This window comes from Bactrocera neohumeralis, unplaced genomic scaffold, assembly GCF_024586455.1.
Source record: "Bactrocera neohumeralis isolate Rockhampton unplaced genomic scaffold, APGP_CSIRO_Bneo_wtdbg2-racon-allhic-juicebox.fasta_v2 cluster11, whole genome shotgun sequence".
NCBI lineage: Eukaryota > Metazoa > Arthropoda > Insecta > Diptera > Tephritidae > Bactrocera > Bactrocera neohumeralis.
In genome coordinates, this window is record NW_026089624.1 from 12,276,931 (window position 1) to 12,299,278 (window position 22,348).

The 22,348-nt window shown below is 36.2% G+C and overlaps 1 protein-coding gene and 2 long non-coding RNA genes across 8 annotated transcripts in view; 2 read left to right on the forward strand and 1 right to left on the reverse strand.

Annotated features, from left to right (window-relative positions):
* Positions 1–6,457: 6,457 nt before the first annotated feature.
* LOC126765907 (uncharacterized) overlaps positions 6,458–22,348 on the reverse strand; it is a 66,491-nt gene continuing 50,600 nt past the window's right edge. For 2 of the 6 annotated variants that reach the window (XR_007668627.1, XR_007668629.1), the window contains 4 exons: positions 11,514–11,610; positions 8,728–8,805; positions 7,682–7,771; positions 6,458–6,862 (listed from right to left, as the gene is read on the reverse strand). Coding sequence is in view for 1 of the 6 variants with exons in the window: in XM_050483582.1 (XP_050339539.1) it covers positions 6,836–6,862; positions 8,728–8,805; positions 11,514–11,610 (202 nt within the window). In the remaining 5 variants the exon portion in view is untranslated. Of the gene's footprint in view, positions 6,863–7,681; positions 7,776–8,727; positions 8,806–11,513; positions 11,611–11,953; positions 12,866–17,852; positions 17,931–17,993; positions 18,095–22,348 lie in introns of those variants that run through there. The other 4 variants (XR_007668628.1, XM_050483582.1, XR_007668631.1 and 1 more) reach the window with 4 other exon arrangements.
* On the forward strand, positions 13,381–15,180 carry LOC126765983 (uncharacterized). The gene is made up of 3 exons (XR_007668682.1): positions 13,381–13,584; positions 13,660–13,939; positions 14,030–15,180. It is a non-coding gene; the product is annotated as an uncharacterized LOC126765983 (long non-coding RNA).
* Positions 17,513–18,204, forward strand: LOC126765974 (uncharacterized). The gene is made up of 3 exons (XR_007668673.1): positions 17,513–17,584; positions 17,658–17,942; positions 18,000–18,204. It is a non-coding gene; the product is annotated as an uncharacterized LOC126765974 (long non-coding RNA).

The window sequence follows — 22,348 nt, forward strand, 5'->3', positions numbered from 1 at the left end:
TAAGAGAATATTGTATTTAGCTCTGTAAGCAAAAGCGGAATTAAATAAATCAACCAGGTTCAAGTGAATACGAGAACGTATTCTTGGACGATGCGATAGCCACTTCGTATGCCACTGATGTTCGCACACTTTTCGCGATGATCATTTCAACCTATCAGCCCTCAAATCCGCATCAATTATGGGATACGAACAAAAATGAGATTGCCGAAGACATTTTACAACGTATTCGCTAAGAATTGGAAATGGAAAAATTGCGATCGTCTTGACAATGAAGACGACTCCGTGAATTATACATTGGAATTTCTAAATTTTTTGGAGAGGCTTAGTATGCCGCCGCATCATATGCGTCTCAAAATTGGATCTGTCATTATTATGTTTCGCAATCTTCATGCGCCAAAACTGTGTAATGGATCTCGACTGACTGTGACGCAGCTATTGAATACAAGGGAGCAGAATACTTGATTCTACGAATTCCTTTGAGTTCCAACGATTTGCCATTTCAGTTTAAACATATTCAGTTTCCAGGGAAAATTGCATTTGAGATGACAATCAACAGGACACAGGGATAGTCGCTAGAAGTGTGAGGCATAAATCTGGAAATGACATGTTTTTCACTCGGCCAGCTATACGTGGCGTGTTCACGAGTTGGAAAACCATCTTCTCTGTACATTTACGCATCGGAACAGAAACAAAAAAATGTTGTTTTTAAGCTATGTTGCAGTGAAAAAAATGTAGGAAAATCGCAAATAAATAATTTTCAACTCAATATGAATTTTTGTCTTTTCAATTCAAAAGACATAATTTTCGCCATACGAGATATACGATGACATTGACATAGTTCAGCGAATTAAAAGACAGCGGCTACGCTGGCTAGGTCATGTTGCCCGGATGTGCGAAAACACTCCAGCTCTGAAAGTATTCCACGCAGTACCCGCCGGGGGAAGCAGAGGAAGAGGAAAGCCTCCACTCCGTTGGAAAAACCAAGTGGAGAAGGACCTGGCATCGCTTGGAATATCCAAATGGAGAAATATGATAAATAAGAAAGGCAAAAAGGACCTCGTGGAAGAGCTGGAGGGCCGTCACGAGTCCTCTAAGCTTACGCGTATTCTCTCAAAAAACCCAGTGTCTCCGGGTGATTTCAATGATGCAAATGGGAAGTGGGCCCTGAGCATTTCGTTCAAACAGTTTATTTTCCCGGGACCAGCTGGCAGTATACCAGCCCAGCTGCAGCAGGCTGTTAAGGTGTCATGCAGCTGGTTGGCACCTATCCATGCAAACTGCATCAGACTAGGTTACATTCCGGGGGCCTGGTGACGAGTCAGAGTTACGTTCATCCCGAATTCTGGCAAGGGTTCCCAGCACCTCATTCTCAGTATTCTGTGCGACCGAGTTATTGAAACGGAATTGGGCAACGCGCACGGCAAAATGTGTGGGGGTGCCCCACAGGGTGGAATTCTCTCTCCTCTTCTATGGATCCTGGTCGTTAACGACCTGCTCGAAAAACTCGAGGATCGTGGCTGTCGGGATTGCATATGCAGACGATGTATGATCAAAGGAAAGTTCCTTAGCGCGTGTACGAGTGGAAGTGATCTCGGCATCAACCCAAATAAAACCGAAATGGTTTTATTCACTAGAAGACATAAGATCCCGGTGGCAGCGCTGCCGCTAATGGGAGATATTCACCTGCAACCGGCGTATACAGTGAAATATCATCATCCTGGATAGTTAGCTTTCATGGAAGCCGAATATCAAAGAGAGAGCAAAAAAAGGCATCGATTGCCCTATACTGCTGTAGAGGAGTCATTGGCAATAGGTGAGGCCTCTCCCCGAAAATGGTCCTCAGGCTCTATGACACCATAGTCACTTCCATTATGTTCTATATAGTCTTTATGTGGTGGAGGACTTTAGAGAAGACCACACTTGCAAAGAAAGTCGACAGCGGTCAACGGGTTGCGCTCATCAGCATGTGTGGTGCGCTAAGGTCCACTGCTTAACGCGATTTCGAACATAATGCTCGTGGACATTGTCGAAAGGTGTACGGCTGCGAAGGTGGATATTAGATTCAGAGAATCTGGGTTCTTAAAAGAATGCGCATCTGAACACTCGTATATCCTCACACACTTTGACTGCATACCGGATCATCTGGATCATAGACTCGCCAAACCGAACTCTGGCGGCTCCTTCTCTGCCCAAATACCGTCGAGGAAGCTGTGGGTGGAAAGAAGCCGTTGGAAGAAAGGGACAGTAAACTTCTTTACGGATGGGTCAAGGCTTGGAGGGAAGATTGTTGGGGGGGGTTTACTGTCGGGAGCTCTCTATCAGCTTCAGTTTCAGACTTCCCGACTATTGCAGTGTCTTCCAGGCTGAGGTTGCAGCCATCAAGGTACACAGCAGCAGATTTTCTGCTCCGGAGTGCGTCCTCTATTAGAGAAGTGACCATTCACTCAGATAGCAGAACGGCGATACTAGCCTTCAAATCATTTACAGTGCGTTCAGGGTTGGTCGAAGAGTGTCTAACCGCGCTATCATTAGCATCGAGTGTCTTTGTGATAAGACTGGTATGGGTGCCGGGTCATAGCGGAATCGCAGGTAATTGCAAAGCTGATGAGCTAGCAAGGAAAGAAACCGTACAATCATTATCGGTGGAATGGGAGCGATTCGGTGTTCCCGCATGTTCTTGTGTTCTACTACTAGATAGCTGGGCCTTGCGTATGCTTGGCCATCGTTGCGCAGTCGTAAAAGCTTTTTGGCCCAAGAATGACCGCAGGAGATCTAGCGATCTCTCTAGACGAACCGATGGGTGTTGAAATTAAGCGAGTGATCTTAGATTAGCCATCTAACCTAACCTAACCTATCGGCTATTGGACAGAATCCCTGCCCTGCCCTGTCAAGATCTAACAAGATTCTATAAACTTTGAAACTGCTGTCGCACAAATTTAGCGATTTCAAAACAAATTTTAAGATGCGCCGTCAATGCGCCATGGTATAAGATTCACAGCCATGATCCTGTCGCTCAAAGTAAATGGAAAGAAAGGCTTAAGCGAAAAACCCGTATCACCTTATACAATATTAGCCAATAATTCATTTGTAATATACAATAAGCAAATTAAATTTTATGTTAACTAGTTATATGACAATGGCAATGAAAAAAAAATAACTTCAACTTTCCACTATAAGCTAATAAATTAAATCTATTTATGCACTATTGATGATTAAGTATACGTATTGAAATTATTTAGTGATACGTTTGTGTACATAATGTTGAATAACATGGGTGTAAAACTCATAATATAGGCTAGTCGAAAAAGGCTTTTCGTATTTCTAATAAACTTCAACTTATTTTTTTAATATTACTAATAAATAAATAAACAAATAATTTTAACAATATTTTGCTTGACCATTTTTTTCCATTTTTCCGCTACAGACATTATTCCACCAGTGTAAATCAAAATTTCGAAATTTCCAGAATGGAAGCGATCGAACCATTTTTGTGCTACACCAGTGTTTCCCAAAGTGGGCGATAACGCCCCCTTGTGGGCGCTGCAGGTGTCAAGGGGGGCGATAAGAGACCCAGAAAGAAAATGTGTAGAGGTCTGGGGGTTATTTGTAATTTTATTTAGCTAGGAGGTGTCCTAGACAACGACTACATGAGCTCTCGACTCTCAACAACAACTTGTGAACATCAACCAATATGAATCAAAAGATTGCTCAAACTCGGTTCTATATTTCTCTCCGCATAGTTCATATATCTGTCCTATTTTATTGAATATAGAAAAAATTAAAATCATGTCCATCGGTCGCTCCGTTTCATAACGGGGTATCTCGACAGGATAGAATTTATAGAATACTAACTGTCAAACGTATTGCTATTGCCATTGCCAAATCTGTATGTGGGCATTTGCTATCATAATATAATCATTTGCGCAAAGGTTTAGGGGAGGTAGGTTCGAGCTAATGTAGCGAATGCTTTGAGTTCTTGACTAATTTATTTTATCACTTGCGAAATGACGTCGGGTATGTAGCGGATGTAACGCACGTTTTGAGCTTTTGAACTCCTTAAATCTTTTATGTGGAAAATAAAAAAAGGATCTTTATCCTTTCTTACAAATGTGTTTCTGGGAAAAATAAGATAATAAGAAAAGGAGAAAGATCCTTTTTTACAAATGTATTTCTGGGAAAAATAAGATAATAAGAAAAGGAGAAAGATCCTTTTTTACAAATGTATTTCTGGGAAAAATAAGATAATACGAAAAGGAGAAAGATCCTTTTTTACAAATGTATTTCTGGGAAAAATAAGATAATAAGAAAAGGAGAGAGATCCTCTTTTACAAATGTATTTCTGGGAAAAATAAGATAATACGAAAAGGAGAAATATCCTTTTTTTACAAATGTATTTCTAGGAAAAATAATATATTTTTGGACTACTATATAATAATTGTGCTTAAGCATTCCTATATAAACAATGTAATATTTATTTTATATTCATTTGTGGTTTTGCGGGCAATAGATGAGCATTACTTACGCCTCCTTTACACTACTCGCGAAGTTAAACGTATTTCTCAAAGCAAAACAATGTCGGAAGTAAAAAAGAAGAGACGGCAATACTGTGCGGAATACATTAAATTTGGATTCATTGAAAATCCCACAAACCCATCCTCGTCTTTGTGTCTTCTATGTCTAAAAACATTTTCGAATGAAGCAATGAAGCCTTCAAGACTGCACGATCATTTGAATAAAATGCATCCAGATAAGAGAGACAAGAATGTAGCATATTTTCAAGACCTAGAGAAGAAGCATAATACTCATCCAAGTGTAGCAAAACTATTTTCGGCGGCTGCTAAGCAAGATGACGACGGACTTCGAGCTTCGTACAATATCTCTTTGTTAATTGCTCAAAAAGGCAAACCACATAACATCGGATAAGAGTTAATATTGCCAGCAATAAATGAAGTAATAACTACCGTGCTTCATAAACCGGCCGCAGATATTATCCGAAAAATTCCTTTGAGTAAGAATTCTGTGCAAAGACGAATTGATGAAATGGCTGAAAACATTGAAGATTCATTGTACGATCACCTGAGGTCAAGTCAATTTTCAATTCAGCTGGATGAGTCCACTTCGCCAACTAATGAAGCATTGTTGTTCTCTTTCGTGAGTTTTATTAAAGATGAGAAAATATGTGAAGAACTATTATTTGATAGAAATTTAGAGACCGATACAAAAGGCGAAACCATATTCAATATATTGGAAAAGTTTTGCGATGAGAAAGAAATTCCTTTGAAAAATATAATTTCAGTTGCTACGGATGGCGCTCCAACTATGACAAGGTGCCTTAAAGGCTTCATAGCGTACTTAAAAAATAAAATTCCAGATGTCCTTGGTGTCCATTGCGTTTTTCATAGACAACATTAAGTTGCTAGAAACTTAAGTGAAAAACTATTTCAATCACTGCAATATGTCATCAAAGCAGTCAATAAAATCCGCAACAGCTCTTTGAATGATGGATTATTTCATCAGCTTTGTGTTACTAATGACGAGGATTTCAATCGTTTGTTGTTTCATACTGAAGTGAGCCCGTAAGAGTTAACTTGAGACCTAAGCGCCGTTGTATGTTACCTACTGCGCTTAGGTTCCAAGTTGCTGGTTATAGTAAAAGTTTCGCTTAGAATTCTCCGTTAATATACATATGTATATAGGTCATAATAATTAATTTGAAGTTATAGTGGTTTTTAAATAGGTGAAAAATGGGGGCGCTAAAAAAATATTTATTTTCAAAGTGGGCGGTAGACAAAATAAGTTTGATAAGACTGATACAGCATTGTCTCCGTAAACTTCACAAATTTCATTAGTGGCTTGCGTGGCATTCTTCCCTTTATTATACAAAATTTTCAAAATATAGCAAATTTCTTCATTATTTTCACTCATTTTTGAACAGCTGCAACATTTTTTAACTTCCCCCAATTTAATCTCTGAGGTATGACACAATGTCATTGGGAGCACTGGAGATACACGACTGAACGACATCTGTTGGCAAAATACTTTTTCGATTACCCAATACATTGAGAAATTATATTTTTTAATTTGTGAACTTTTGGAATTTAAACACGAATATTTTAAAAACAATAAGTTTCCTGGGGTAATATGTATGTATATTCTTAGTCTGAAGAGCATTTTTTATCCGCCCATACCCATTTTATCTCCGAACTTGGGGGATGCTGTACTAAAGTTTTCCCTGTACGCGCCAAATTTTGTAAAGATAATCGTCAAATAAAAAATTTTTAGATTCAATGAATTTGATCGTACAGGTTGTATGGAAGCTATAGTGCTGTGATATCGGCGGTTCCGACAAACGTGCAACTTCTTGGAGAGAATAGGATCAGACCAATATCTTAAGAACTGAGGGGCTTGTTCGTGTATATACGGACCGATGTGGCTAAATCGCTTGAGCACATTACGCTAATATTTATATATGTATATATTTGATCATTTATGTATATGTACATTTTCTGTGTTACAAACTTCATGACAAACTTAATGTATCCTGTTTATGGTATAATTAAATATTAAATAATTGTAATATTCTTGAAGTTTAAAATATTTGAATATTGTTGTTGATTCTAGAAAAATATACTATTAATATTTGATGGATAATAGTGTTTGATTACCACGGCATACAGTTGAACTGAGCAGATATATTATAGGAACACGTGCCAAAGCGCATAGGGACGCAACATACGTGGGCTCATTACACTTTTTAATAACAACTACAATAAATACGTAAATGCGTAATTATATCATATTTCAGACAAGAAATTTATAAAATTCATATCAGTTGTTATTCCAATGCCGAACTGTTAAAAATCTGAAATGAAAAAATTTGAATGCGTTATATACCTTTATACGAGTTTTGTTAATTTAACAAAATGCCAACTAAAACTACTCCACCTAACCGATTTTAATAAAAAAAACGCTTCCCTAATTATTATTTGTTGCTGCCAGATATTTTGATAAATTTATGGTCTGTTATGTTCGTATTATTTCTATGTGAATGTTTTTTAGTTGCATAGCCTATTAGACTTAATACACTGAAAAAAGAATGTATGTAGTTATATTTTCTTTGTACATTCTTGCTGTCATTCTTGTTGCTGTGCAAAAAAATGCTATATTGTTGTAGACCTTAATCTATGGTGAAGCTAATTTGTAAAAGATACATAGGACCGAAAACAGAGCAAGTGAACTGAAGATTACCGGTAGTCAACTCGTCTCGAGTTGTACTCGATAAATCTGTCTATCTTTTCGTTTGCCGTGCATTTAAAAAGTGCTTTATCAAAGTGAGAAATGAAGATATGGAATTCAAGTTCGGTACTGAGCATAGATCAGATATAGAAGGGCATCGATGTAACTGTAAAGTATATATCTATACTTTATATACTGTTCTTTGGAACAAGTGCTACAAGCACCTCCTCACACAGGCCCACCCCATGTATAACAGCTGTGTTCAAAACAGCTCAAAGGGCGATACCTCACTAAAGAAACACGTCAGAAGTATAAATATTATAGTAAAGCATGTAACGAGGTCCTGCATGAGAAACTAAAATATCAACTACAAGAACATACAAATAAGTTAATAGATATAGGTACATAAATAAGTAAATATATTCATACGTATGTATATACAAACCAAAATCCGTAAATAAGTTTTAGACCAACTGCTAATTTTCACAACGTTCGACTATATGTTAGAATGAATCGAAACCAGATATATCACTTTCTTGCTAGAAAAGAAAATATGTGTATGTTAATTTTTTTTTTTTAAATCAGTGTCACCTTCATACCTATTCCGCTATTAAATTGATGTTATTTTCAAGAAGTGCAAACAGAATTGAGGAATAATTACTGAAGAAGTAGTACAGAGACCTCATATTCATGGTATTTCAAAAATAACTATTAACATGGTAAGATATGTATTATTTTGTTACGTTCGCCAGGAGTATAGATATGCGGCCGACTATTCAAAAGGCATTTCATAAGGAGTGTCAACAGGTCACTACCTAATTGGCAGACTGCGAACACCATACAGTGACTGTTGTAGAGGCCATCAGGAGGTAGAAAAAGAGGATACTATAAAACATATTTTATAGGAAGGTAAAGCTTAGTATTTGAAAATAATTGAAATTTTCGGAATAGGGTTTCTTTGCGATGCTTCAGATGTTTTACAGACAAAACCTTTGTATTTATAAAGCACGATGTGGTTCATAGAGGACTTTATAGGGTGAGGTAATTTTAGTCCCGGTGGTTTTACAATAGACCTCCTAAAGGCCCACCTACCTATGATTTCCACAGGCAAGGACATAATTTCATGTTTAAAGTGTTAGCGAACTTAGTGACTTATTTTCTTTTTCATGGGTAGTAACCATGTGTAGAAAAACCAAACAACAACATACATAACTATATTAGTTTTAAAGGAAATAATTGAAACTATGAATCATATTTTTTCCTTATATTGAAGAACTATTGAACGCAGAAAAGACGACTCATCGGATTTTGTCATGCTTTTGAATCCATGTAATAAGAGAGACGCAAAACTTCGATTGAAGAAGAGGTATAGCCGTTTATCTTATTTTAAACACAAAAGTTAAGTTTAAACTATTTCTAAAATTAAATTATGGCTTAGATTCTGAAAACAATTTACTACATTGAAAATAGATTAAAAAAATAACATATTACCTTGTCTGGTTCATAAAGATGAGTATGCGGCAATAGAAATGTGGAGCCGACATCCCGTTCTGCCATTGAATTTGTATCCTATTAACAAAAAAACTGGTTTTATTAAGAATTATTACCAAATTTGCACCCTAAAAAACATGGGTGGGATTTTAGGTTAATAAATTTAATCGATCATATTTTGTTGCTGAGAGATGCTATTTTTATACTGCAATTTAATAAAGGGTGTTTCTTTTAGGCATGTGGTTTCAAGAAGAAAAAGAACGTTTAGAATTTAAGGTTGTGGTAAGAACTTAACTTTATTATAAAGATAAGTTTCCTTCAGTAAATTGATGGTTTCGTTGGCTGTATGACATGTAGCGCCGTCTTAATGAAGTCACAGGACATCCATACCCACAACCTCCAATTCAGCCACGCAAAAGTCATTAATCACGATCTTACGGCGTTCCCCATTGACTATAACATTATAACCGCGATCCGAATAATTATTTTCGTATACATTTGCATAATGTTCATAAAAACATGAACATTAAAACATTGTTGCCATATACAGTGTCGGACAAAACTCATTGGACTAACTCGAGTCTCACACATGTTCCGTCATAACTTTTTACATAGATGCATTAGAAGAATAATTTTTTTTGCAAAAGAAAGATCTCATATTCTATGTTAAGAAACAATGCAATAATATTTTTTAACTTTAATGTAAGATTTATAAATCATAACAGAAGGGAAAAAAGTAAAAAATTCGTGCGACATAACTCATTGGTCTTTAGCTAAATATGAAAATAAATTAGTTTTAAATTAATATTTTACTGAGTATTATTATTTTTTGATTGCAACACATCTCTCAGGCATAAATGAAATTTAATTACTAATATGTGAATCATTTATTCCATTCTCGGCTCGTTTTAAGACATCAAGTAGCTTGTTTTTATAACCGTGGACCTGTTCCTCTTTAATTTACCTGTTGACAATTTCCCATAAGTTTTTAATCAGATTCATGTCACGAAACTGGTCGGACCATCTTATAACATAAACTTATTATTCCAAAAACCAATCCTTCACAACTTTGAGGGTGTGCCTGGGGTCATTGACATGTTGAAAATGCCAATCAGGCTGCATTTTTTGATAGCGTGAGGAAACATTTGGGTTTGCAGTATATTTTTATATTGGTACCCATCCATGTTCCCTTCTATTCTGTAAATTGGTCCTACACCCTGACCAGAAAAGCATTCCCACACCATTATATTACCCTACCATGCTTTACTGCACCCTGCAAATATCGACACTCTAAACGCTTCATGTTGGTCTACCTGTCATTCCATCTGAGTTCTGCAAATTAAATTTGGACTCACCTGAAAACAATATCGGCTTCCATTGCTCTTCAGACCAATTTATATGCAGTTTCGCAAATTCCAAAGGTGCTAACCGATTTTTTTGGAAATATAAGATTTTTTCACTGCACGGAAGCTAAAAAGACCAACATCAACGGCGCGCCGTTGTATTGTACGAGTACTCTCTCTTAGTTGTGAGCTATCTACAACATTGTTTGTTGATATCTGGGGATATTTTATAAACTCGCGCACTATTCGCAAGTCATACTTTACCGAATTGACTCTGGGACGTCCTCCAATATTACGTTTTTTAACGGTTCCTTCAGCTTTGTTCTTGCGTAAAATAGCAAAAACAGTTGTTTTCCCCAGAGAATAATTTTTTTAAAGCTTCTTTTCCACACATTTTTTGTGAATTTGCTTACAATTAATAATTTAAGTTCAGTTGAATGTGTTTTGTCCACTATTTTTATCAAAAATAATTTTTTAGTAGCATTATTCGGGACAACTTTAAATATTACACAACACACTCGTTATCATTAAAATAAACAACTCGAATAAGTGTGATCTACGATTTATAATAATTATAATTATTGTAAGTACCTGCAAAATTCTTTTCCCGCCAGATAACGGTAAATTAATTCAATGGAAGTGGTTATTTCGATATCCAAAGTGTTAGTCCAATGAGTTATGTCGCACGAATTTTTTACTTTTTTCCCTTCTGTTATAATTTATAAATTTTACATAAAAGTTGAAAACTATTATTGCATTGTTTCTTAATAAAGAATATGTGATCTTTCTTTTGCAAAAAAAATTATTCTTCTAATGCATCTATGTAAAAAGTTATGACGGAACATGTGTGAGACTCGAGTTAGTCCAATGAGTTTTGTCCGACACTGTATATTAGAGCGGGTTAATTTGCTGAGAGCAAAAGAGACGGAAAAATCGCGTAAGCAAGCCAGCGATTTAAGGCGAAGTTGTGTAATTATCATAAAAATTTGTTTGTAAGTTTTTGAGATATCGGTATAAAATTTAATACGAGAATTTTGATATTCTATTGATCGTTTGTCCCGTAATTATTATTTAAGATTTTTAAACTTCGGTGGGTCAAAAACAAAAACGAAAGATTCATTCATTTTATGCATACAAGATTTTATAGAAAAAAAAATTAGTGGGTCAAAAACAAAAACGAATGTTTTTTACCGCTTCATACTCTAAATTGGTTGATAGACACCTCTAAAAGAGAGCGGTTTTCTAGTTTTTTCTAATTATCAGATAAAAAAATTGTATCTCGCTTCCAACTGCTTGAAGAAATATTTCAATGTCCAGGTCCTTCGAGCTTTCGACATTTAATATATGATTGTAATTAGCAATTAAACTTATACTCTCTAATGATAAGTGGCAGTATTTTACAAAGATAAAAATAAACTTACATTTATTCGTATTAATACTTACATCATTTGTGTTGGACGTCAATACATCGAAGCATATGTGTAGAGGTTTCATAGTGGTTTGGGCCGTTGATTCTTCTGGAGATTGCGCCTTAGTTGATCTAAAAAACCATATATTTTATTATATTATTACCTATCTAAAATATCTGTTAATGGGTTATATACAGTTAGAACTTTCCAAAATCGATTTATTTTTATTTTTGTTTCTTAATGTGCATATATGTATTTATGAATACACACAGAAAATTTTATATCGTTCCGGTGAATATTTTCGAAGTTACACGCAAGTTTGAAAATGCTTTTCATAGTATACATACGTAAAGTGCATTCCAAACTTTAAACGCGTTTTTCTCAAAATAGTATTCCTCCCGGAGATCAGCTGTAGCTCCTTTCCAAATAAATAATTTTACTAACAATAAGTCTTTAAATATAGTTAAAACTTACCATAATATGTGCACAAATTTTTGGATCAATAAATTTAAAAAATTTCTGAGATAAAGTTCTCAAAAATTCGCTTTTTCAGCTTTCTAACTGTATATAACCCTTTGAGGTTACTTTATCAATAATGTCCCTCTCCTTTTGGATGGTTATACCAAACAGAGGTTTTATTTGACCAATTGAAAATAAATACAGTTTTATTTTTTTTAGTTAGGGTTAACTATTTAACAACTCGGTTGGTTTCGCAAAAAGATAGCGGCGGATAGAAGCGGGACGTGCAACCATATGACCAGGAATAATGGGATGCCCAACTTATTCCAGTGTGAGAGCGCCTCAAAATAAGCGTTTTTTATAACATTTTCCATTATGGCCAGATCGAACAAAATAACAATTTTTGGGCATTTATTAAGCAACACCCAACATTTAGTACGTATAAAAATTACTAAATAGTGGTTATTTATTATATGGAGAAACTATTTAAATCTTTTTAAAGAATATTAGAACAACTGACTTTTGTCCTTTCAATACCCAATAAAAGGATTTAAGCTTGTTAGCTCTCAATCATTAAATGTTTTTAATCATTTTCCGTTGAAAATAAAACTATGATGCTTCAAATTACAAAACGTTTCATCAAATATCTTTAAATTTCACAAATTTATTTAATATTAATTGTTTTACATTTTTTATAAGTGGACTTGAACGTTGCAACAAATCCCTCCGTTAACACATTTTTTTGGTAAGATTTCAATATGGCCATCGCTCGTTTCCAATTGCTAAACGTCAAAACCTCCCCAATCCAGTCAACTGTCAAAGTTTAGGTAGTTTTAACGTTTAGCAATTGTTCTCTCACTTCCAGTGAGAGAGGAGTTGGGCATCCCATTATTCCTGCATATGACCGATCGATGCTAGTGTCATAGAACGAACTGAACTGAATTAGGGATAGGAAAGTCGACTCTGACTTTAGTCGAAAATCGACCTTTTAATAGAAATAATCGACTTTTTAGGATCGATTCAAGCCTGTCTTGAATCGATTAAAATCGACTTTTACTCGATGACTTCGACAATTGACGGAATTAAGATAAGACCTGCACCAAGTAACTATAGTTGTTTCAATTTTATCGCAAAATACTTATAGGAGCAAGAAAGAGAACATACGTAGCTTTATACAGCTTCCCACTGTACTCATGAAAACATACACTGTCCTATAGGCATTAATGTTCCCCACTGTACTTAGTATCTGATGGTGACATTGTTGTTAAAATTTTTACTTCTCGTTTTACTTTTAAAAGCACTATACAAAGTACCAATCGAAGCGTTTCTTTATAAATAGCCTCTTTCTGATATTCTGATTGGTCTATAACATTATTATGTTTATATTGTCGCCGGTATCCTTGGCAACCATTTCAAATAAGGCGACTTAAGTCTAATTCATGCATATTAATATTCCTACTTTAAAATTAATCATATCAATCATATGAATCATGTTTGTTCTTAGGCTTTAGTCGCTGTCGAATCATCTGTTCATTCGGTTGCTTTGGTACCTCAAACTAAATCATCTGTTCAAGAAAATACCACAGTACAATCTCATGTTCAAGTCCCTATAGATCGTTGTATGAACAATGCTAATTCTTTTTCAGGTAGTAGTGACTTAAATTAGGAAACAAAGTTAATCTTATTAATTTCTTCTATCATGCATTTTCATTGTTTCCTAGCTGGTGGATATAGACATGATCAAGCTACCATAGCTCTTTTACGAATGATCGCAGTTGATAATATGCCTCTGTGTACTACAGAAAGACCAGGATTCAGAAAATTGATTAAAACACTACAACCGTTGTATCACATACCCTGTGAGCCGTAAATATCAAGATTTGCCGAATAAAACAATACTTGAACTGCGACAGACTGAATCTGTGTGTCTTACTACTGATATCTGGACTCACCAACACACAATGAAAAGCTATCTTGGCTTAACAGTTCACTATCTGAAATGTCAGTTACGCTTTCTATTTTCAAAAATCATTACATTCAGTTTTAACTTCAAATATCTAACTTTATTGACATATTAACCTTTCTTCACAGAAACTGAGATGAAGACTGTTGAGCTGGGCGCTTATCTCATGGAAGAGATAGAAACAATAGAAAATTTGAGCTTGAAATTAAGAAATATATGCAATGACTGGGGTCTTGATGATAATAAAATAGCAGCATTCGTTTCAGACGGAGGCGCAAACATTAAAGGAGCTATTAAAAGTGAGTTTGGCGATGGAAAACACATTTCGTGTTTTGGACATGTAATAAATAATATTGGTCAGCGCCTTATCGAAGTTAATATTACTTCACCTGCATCTGAATCTCAAAATCAAGTTTCCGACTTACCCGTTGCTGAAAATGATGCTATTGACAATCTTGAAGACTTAATTACAGATCATACTGAGCAATCGTCATTGCGTGAGCTATTGTCAAAAGTTAAAAAAATTGTCACATTCTTTCGACAAAGTGAAAGAGCGACTACAGAGCTGCTAAAATTACAGAAGGACAAGCCTGAAAACTCTCGTCTGAAATTAATTCAGGAAGTGCGAACGAGATGGAACTCCTGTTTTGAAATGGTTGACCGTTTCATTGTTCTTGCTGATCATGTAAGTTAAGTGCTTTTACAAGTGCAGATAGACAAATCTTCAAAAGCGAAACCACCTAACATGATCACAGGTGAGGAAATCGATGCGTTAATAGAAGTTCGTGACATCTTAAAACCTCTCTTGCGAGTAACTCAAGAAGTTTGTTTTGAGAAATGTGTAACATTGAGCAAGTGCATTGAAATATTATCTTGTTTTTAATTTTTATTGAATGAATTGATTTTATATTTTACAGAAGATTGAAGAGTTAACGCCATAAACTTTAATTAGGCAACATTTGAAAAATAGAATGGTTCAAGACATCGAAACAAAATACGGCAATATTGAATCTGTAAAACTGTGCGCTTGGGCAACATTGGCTGATCCTCGTTATAAAAAGTTTGGTTTTGAAAGTATTCGGGTTTCTGCACGAGCGGTGGGGAATGTTTAGTTTAGTATCTCACTTTGAAGAGGTTTTGCGCAAAGGGGGAGGGGGCTGGGGGCTTGCTACCCCCCTCATTTGAAAGGTAATGAATGGAGCTTTTGAATAATAGCACCCTTCCCCCCTAGGACCACGGGGGGCTCTAGGGCAGCCTCCTGAAAATGGTGTAAAATCGTAGTTTTTCGATACAATTTTCAGTAATTATTATAAAATTTTCTCTATGTTTAGTATTTTTATTATTTCAATGAATTAAAGTGGAAATCCACTTTATTTAAATAATAAAAACACTGAAAATTAAAAATTGTATACGTATCAGTAATAATGCATAAAAGTAGTTGAAGTACCAAGATAACCCAACCAACCATTTAAACAAGACCCTCTAAATAATAAAATTGTGTTTTCATTTGTATGTTTTAGTTTTTTTATTTCGTGTTATACACGTATTTAATAACCCCCAGTAAAGCATTAAATGGATCTGTATTTTTTTTTTGCATTTCCCGCCTCCATAAAAACTCTATTATAACATCAGCAAAGATTGCCGGATTATTATAGTTGTCTTTGTAAAAAAATCTCTTTACTACACGCCAATGAGACTCAATTCTTTATGTGTTTGTGCCATCCTCGGCGATAAAATGATTGCCAGGGTCACTATGGTTAACCTTTTTATGGATGTAACCATATTCAGGGAGGCATTCGTATGCGCGCCAAAAATCTGTTTTTGTAGTTGTTCCTTCTCGTACATTTTTGCGAATAAAAGGGATGAGGACCTCAGCGGAACGTACGTTGTCCGGGCATACCTCCAGTCTGAGGTCCTCACTGCCATCCTCTATCATACCCAGGACCCAATGCCTTCCTGAAAAAAAGAAAAGTATTTGAATAAACATAATTGCATTATATATAAATTATTATTATTACCTTTGTTGTATTTGCGTTTTCCGAATTTACTTTCGTCAATCTGCACTACCTTTCCTGGACCACCAATCTTCCCTCTGAATTCTTGGTGGTCCAACTGAAATATAACTACTGCTTCCCTGCAGTAGCTATACCAGTCGGAGATAGTGGCAGATGAGAATTTCTTTTCAACGCTCGCATAGTCCTCCCTATAAATTTCTTCCCGCGTAAATCGGTGGGCAAAACAATACATCAGGTAAAACACCTGGGAAAAGCTTAGTTTGACGCCTTCAAACTACGTGCCCACTGCCCTTGAAATAAGGGACTTCGACCTACAATTGCCCCTAGAGCATTTAAAGTACCCTACTGGAGGGCGTTTGTGCAATGCCATTTGCGTTTTGTGAATGGCACAAAGCCGACTTTTTGGCAACAGACCGTATACCTCAGCAAATGCTACACATAATTCATGTGAGCCCAAGTATTTCACCATTTTCACTACATTCCACTGCTGTATTGTGGTAGCATCACGACACATTACTGCTGCAGCGCTCGTGGATGCAATATCATCATCTTTGAAAAAATTATATATTATTTTATATAATACTGTTTTCAAAGAAAATTTCAAAGCTCCCTGAAAAGCGCCGCAGGCGAAAATTTCGAATAAAAAATCGAGTGATTTTTTATTCCAAATTTTCAATATTTTTCAGTATAATATATTACATTGAAACAAGCGCCGCAGGCGAAAATTTGGAATAAAATATCGCGCGATTTTTTATTCCAAATTTTCGTTATATGGACGTAATATATTGCCCACTTTTCAGAGAGCTAAATAACGTATTATATTTACCTGATTGGTTATTTGACATCATTATAAAGTGATTTTATTTAATTAGATTTAAAATTTCCAATTGTAAAAACACATTTTAAATAAGGCACGCGAATATAGTATAATAAAAATTTGAATTCCATTGAAATCAATATACCGTTAATACAGAAGTAACCCAACCAACATTTTTTCCATAATACTAACGTATTACTCCATTATTAAATTATATAGCATAACCTTAATTGAGCGTGGCCTTAAGGAGCCACCCTACCACGCCACCCCACCCCACCCCACCCCTTTTCACATGTGTTAATACTTACAACCATCGATCCGAAACGAATCCTATGTAAAGTAACCCAAATGTATATAAAACCTACCATTTTGATTCGTTGGGTTATGACTGTCTTCCTTTTGTGCTTATTTTCTTCGTCGTTTGACAGTTCATATTCAGTAATTTTGCTTACATTTCAAGGAACAGTATAACAAGTAATTGAAAGCTGTTTTATTTATTAAATTGTACATAAAATTGCAACTTAAAATTCATAATTTATCATTAATTCAATTAAATATATTTCAAAGAATGTGTGTGTGTTAAATTGGTTAAATTTTTTGCAAGCAGTGCAACAAAAACCTCAAAAGAAGAGAGCCATTATTTGAGCAAATGTGAAAATGTGCGTTTTTTGCTTACTTATATCTAAAAAACAAATTAACATTTAACAATAAATTTACATTTAAACCAAAGTTTAATTCATTGGCTATTCGTGCTATATAAATTTAAAAAAATCCGTGCACGCATTTAAGAGGAATAAGCAATGAAAATGAGATACTAAAGTAAACCCAACCCCGAGCGGTAACTAATGTCGGTAGGTTGATTATGCAAACATTATTTGATTATTTCTATGGTTTAGTTTAATCTTAATATAATTTTTTGTGTAGGTGATCTTGTCAAGACAGAACGAAAATTATTATTATTGTCAGCAACAGCAACGGTGGCAAATATTGACCCTCAAGATGAGATATTAGCTATTCAAGGTCCGGAATCTCAGAAAACGAACGATGACAATGATGATATATGGTCTTATTTTGATAACACTGTGAGTTGTAGTTCCAATCTTGCAGATTCTGATGAGGCTGGAGGATTACCAATACAATTACGACAATATTTGACACGCCCGGCTGCCAATCGGAAACAAAATCCTAATCCGTTCACTGTGTGGGAAAGTATGAAATTTGAATATCTGTATCTATGGAATGTAGCTAAAATGTACTTACCAATAGTTGCAACGTCTGTACACTGTGAGCGATTATTTTCACATGCAGGACTTATCGCAAATTAGTTGAGGAGTCGCTTATCACCTCAGCATCTTAATGAGCTAATATTTTTAAAATCAATCGGCGAAGAAATGTGGTTTTCGTAGTTATTTATTTTTAAATTTTTTGTTTTTTAATTAAAAAAAGCAATTTTGTTATCCAATACCAAATTGTTTGCAATAAAATCATAAAATACTTTTTATAATTTATTAAAAACTTAAAAAATATGATTGTACGTTCATAATTTAATAAAATATTGATATGTCTAACGAATTTCGTGTACGAGTTGCTTAATTTATAAAAAGTCGACTTAAGTCACAAAAGTCGACTATCTGCTGCCCTGGCGTGAGGGCAGTAAAGTCTGAGGGATCTTGCGAGAGTGCAGCGAGTGACCATGAGTTAAGAACGGCTTCAATTCTAGTTAGCAGTGTAGTGAATTCTTCATAATTAAATTTGTGGTAGCCATCTATCTTTTCAAAATGAGATTTGAAGCTTCTGACCGCTGATTCCCATAAGTCGTCCATATGAGGAGCGCTTGGGGGATGAACTGCCAATTGATACCTTGGAGAGCGTATTTTGACAATTATTATTACACGTGTTTTGATGGAAAGCCTCGTCGTCCGACGAAACGAGCAAAACCGCAAGAAAAGCCTCCGTCGTCAGATTCGTACATAACTCAAGGTTTTATCGTGAAACAGACAAAAACAGCCACATAGCCTTTCATGAGGGTAGGAGACCTTAGCATGGACGCCTTTGTCATAAAAGGCCAAGTAAAATCTACACCTGTAGTGGTGAAAGGCTGAGCAAAATTGCAGCGTTCAGGTGGAAGTGCTGCCATAATCTTCGATCGCATTTTCTGCTTATGCATAGTGCAGATTGAATTACGCATGAAAATGCACTTTTTTATTTGGGGCTTCAGTCGAGGTATGTACAGTTCTTTGCGGACCATATGTTGCATGAGACGATGTTCGGCGTGGAGCATTATCTAATAAATAAAGGAGGATATATCTAATAAATAAAGTGGCAAACGGACACCTCTCTGTTATGATTATAGGGCGGCGGTCATTATACGTTAGGCTTGAATTAGCAAGCCGACCATTCGCACGAAGTAGACCTTTCGTTTCTAGGAATGGGTTTTGAACTAAGAGTGAGCTCTTTTTATCAATAGGCTTCGCTTCTTTCAGTAATGCTATGTCGCTGTTGAAGTAGCGCGTTTGGGTTGATGCGATAAGAGCGACCTTTGCTTTTTGTAAGTCATGGTGCGTCAATGCATCGCATTGGAGATAAGTTGCTCCTTTAACTTTAAGTTTAAACCGCTCTAAAAACTTGAGCGTATATGCGACTACCCAGAGGCTCGTGGTGTCAGTGTCAACCAGTGTTGCATGATATGTGTCGATTTTTCGACTTTCTGGGGCAAGTATGTTGCGCATGGCCGATTGTGGCCAATAATCGGGAGATTCTGTTAACCATCGGGGGCCATTCCACCAGAGGTTGGAGATGGCGAGATGCAGAGGTTTGCATCCTCTTGTACCTAGATCAGCAGGATTGTCCGCACTGGCTACGTGTCGCCAAGTGGCTGATCCCACTAGGTCAAGTATTTGAGACGTTCTGTTAGAAATATACGTTTTCCACGCATGTGGTGGTTTTTCTACCCAGGCTAGAACTATCTCGGAATCGGACCATAAACATTATTTATATTTCGCCATGCTAAAGTGGGTCTGCACCATTAAAGCTAGTTTTGCTAGCAGCAGAGCGCCACACAGTTCAAGTCGTGGGAGACTTAGTGTTTTCAGAGGAATTAGTATCTGCGAGATGTCGTTAAAATTATTAGCGAACTGGGACCATTTTTCTAAGCGAAGAGGTTTCACTTGTTCGTCCCAGTCGGTTCCGGCAAGCCATAATTCTTGTATAAAAATTTTCGCTTGTATCGTAATTGGCGAAAGCCATCCTGCGGGGTCGAAAAGCTTTGCCACTGAGGAAAAAATTTGTCTCTTGGCGGATAATTCGGATATTGACTCTGTAGTATATGAAAACTTGTCAGATATAGCATTCCATTGGATGCCTAGTGTTTTTGTTGTGCTTTCCTTTACGAATATAAGGAAATTAGTATCCAACAAATCGTCTTTTGGAATATTTTGTAAAATATTTGTGTGATTAGCTGTTATCTTTTTTAATGGAAACCCTGCGATGTTGAGGGCATTTATTACCTGTGATAAGGACTCGTATGCTTGTGGAAGACTGTGGATTCCAGACAGGATATCGTCTACATACGTTTGCGTTTTTAAGACTTGTGTTGCCAGAGGAAATTCTGACTTTGTGTTGTCTACCAGTTCGTGTAGTGTACGAATGGCTAGATATGGGGCACAGTTTACGCCAAAGGTAACTGTTTTCAATTTAAATTCGCGTAGTGGACTATTGGCAGATTTTCGGAAAATAATCCGCTGAAAATCGTGATCATCTTTATGTACGAGTATTTGTCGACACAAAACCCGTGGCTTTTTTGATAAAGCGCTACTTTGAGATGTGTTAGGAAAGTTATTGAGGTGTAGCATTGAACGATGCCTTTCGCAAGTATTAAGATTGTGTGAGTGGGACAAGCAATTTGTACAGAGTCTTTTTGATCGGACAAAGTTGTTCTTTTCATTGACATTCAATTTCTTAAACTTCTCGCAAGTTGTTAGCTTATGCCCTCCTGAACATAGTTCGCATGACGTGTATTTATTTTGTTCAGATGTTAACGCTTGTGTTTTGAAAAAACTTCTGTTTAAATGATTGTTGCTTCCGGCTTGGGGACTATTGAAGCTTCGATTTAGGTCGTGTTGAACGTGTTTAGTTCTGACTATTTTTTGGTCTACCCTTTCCGCAATTTCGAATTTGGTAGTTAAGAAATCTTTCATTTACTGCCACGTTGGCATTTTCTTCTTGATGAGAGCGATTGCTCCCACAAAAGTAACGATTTTTCTGGTAATGCGGCGGTACATATGTTTACCTTAATAAGATCCCAATTGTGTGTGGGAATATTTTGTGTCGATAGAACCGACAAACAATTTAAAACAGTGGATTCAAGTTTGATGAGATCTTCGCTGGTTTCTTTTAGATTTTTAGGCAAGTTCATGAGTATCGTTACTTGCTTGTCGACCAATATTCTCATTTTCATATCTTGATCTTAGAGCTTCCCAAGCTAAATTGAAATTATTGTCATTCAATGCGAACTGTTTGACTATTACGCCTGCTTGACCTTTAGTTTTGTATCGGAGGTGATACAATTCTTGCGCTTGTGATAATTTTGGATGGTTTATGTACACGGCTGTAAACATGTGCCGGAAGGACGGCCATTGTTCATAACCTCCATGAAATATTTCCGTATCACATGCTGGCACTTTGAGATGAAAGCCTGAACTTGCTTTAGGGCTTGCAATTTTGGTAACTCTACTCTACTGTGGGGAGTAGGTGCAATTGACTTTATAAGTTTTAATTGATCTGATATCATTGCTTTTGTGTCTTCATATTGGTCTAAGCAGCTTTCGTATTTGGCGTAAGCCGAGGATTTGAAATTTTCAGGTAGGTCTGAATCATCAGTTTTTACCATTGCGTCGTATGCAGCTTGGAGGCGTATTCAAAAATTTTCAATAAATTTATTTTTTATTTCTTGTACCGATTCAGAGATGTCCTGAATCGGCGAAGATTCAAATCGAGTGCAGTATTTAATTAAGCTGTCCCTCTCAGAAATGAATTTAATATACATGTTTAAATGAGTTAAGCATCCACCCCCCCTCTACCCGGTAAAACTGGTGCATCCTAATACTACAGTGCAATTCACCACAGCAGATGACACTACAGCACAACTCAACACATTTGTACGCCAACCCACTTAACAAAAAGGCTGGGCAAAAGGATTGCGGACACATTCGTTCTTGGAACATTCGCTTCTACACTGCGCCGCGTCGACAACTTTAAACACAATTCGATCTAAGCAATTCAATCCATACGGGCCGCAAATCAACTTTCGCTGAGACACTGTGCCGCCACTCTAACGGGACAAATCTTCTCGACCTCCATCCGCGAGAACTCGATCGCCAGCTCCAGCAAGTCGGAACTGGATTCGCACCACCCCGTTTGTCGCCACTTATTTTAATTAACATTAAATTGTGCAACATTTCTAATTTTAAAAATTATAATTCCGTTGTTAAGATTGTCACAATACAGACAACATTTATTTCTTATCAAACATAAATTTCGTATACTTGTGTACAATGTACATGGTCCTTCGAGCCAAAAAGAACGGCACATTGGTGAAACGTTACAAAAACAAAAAA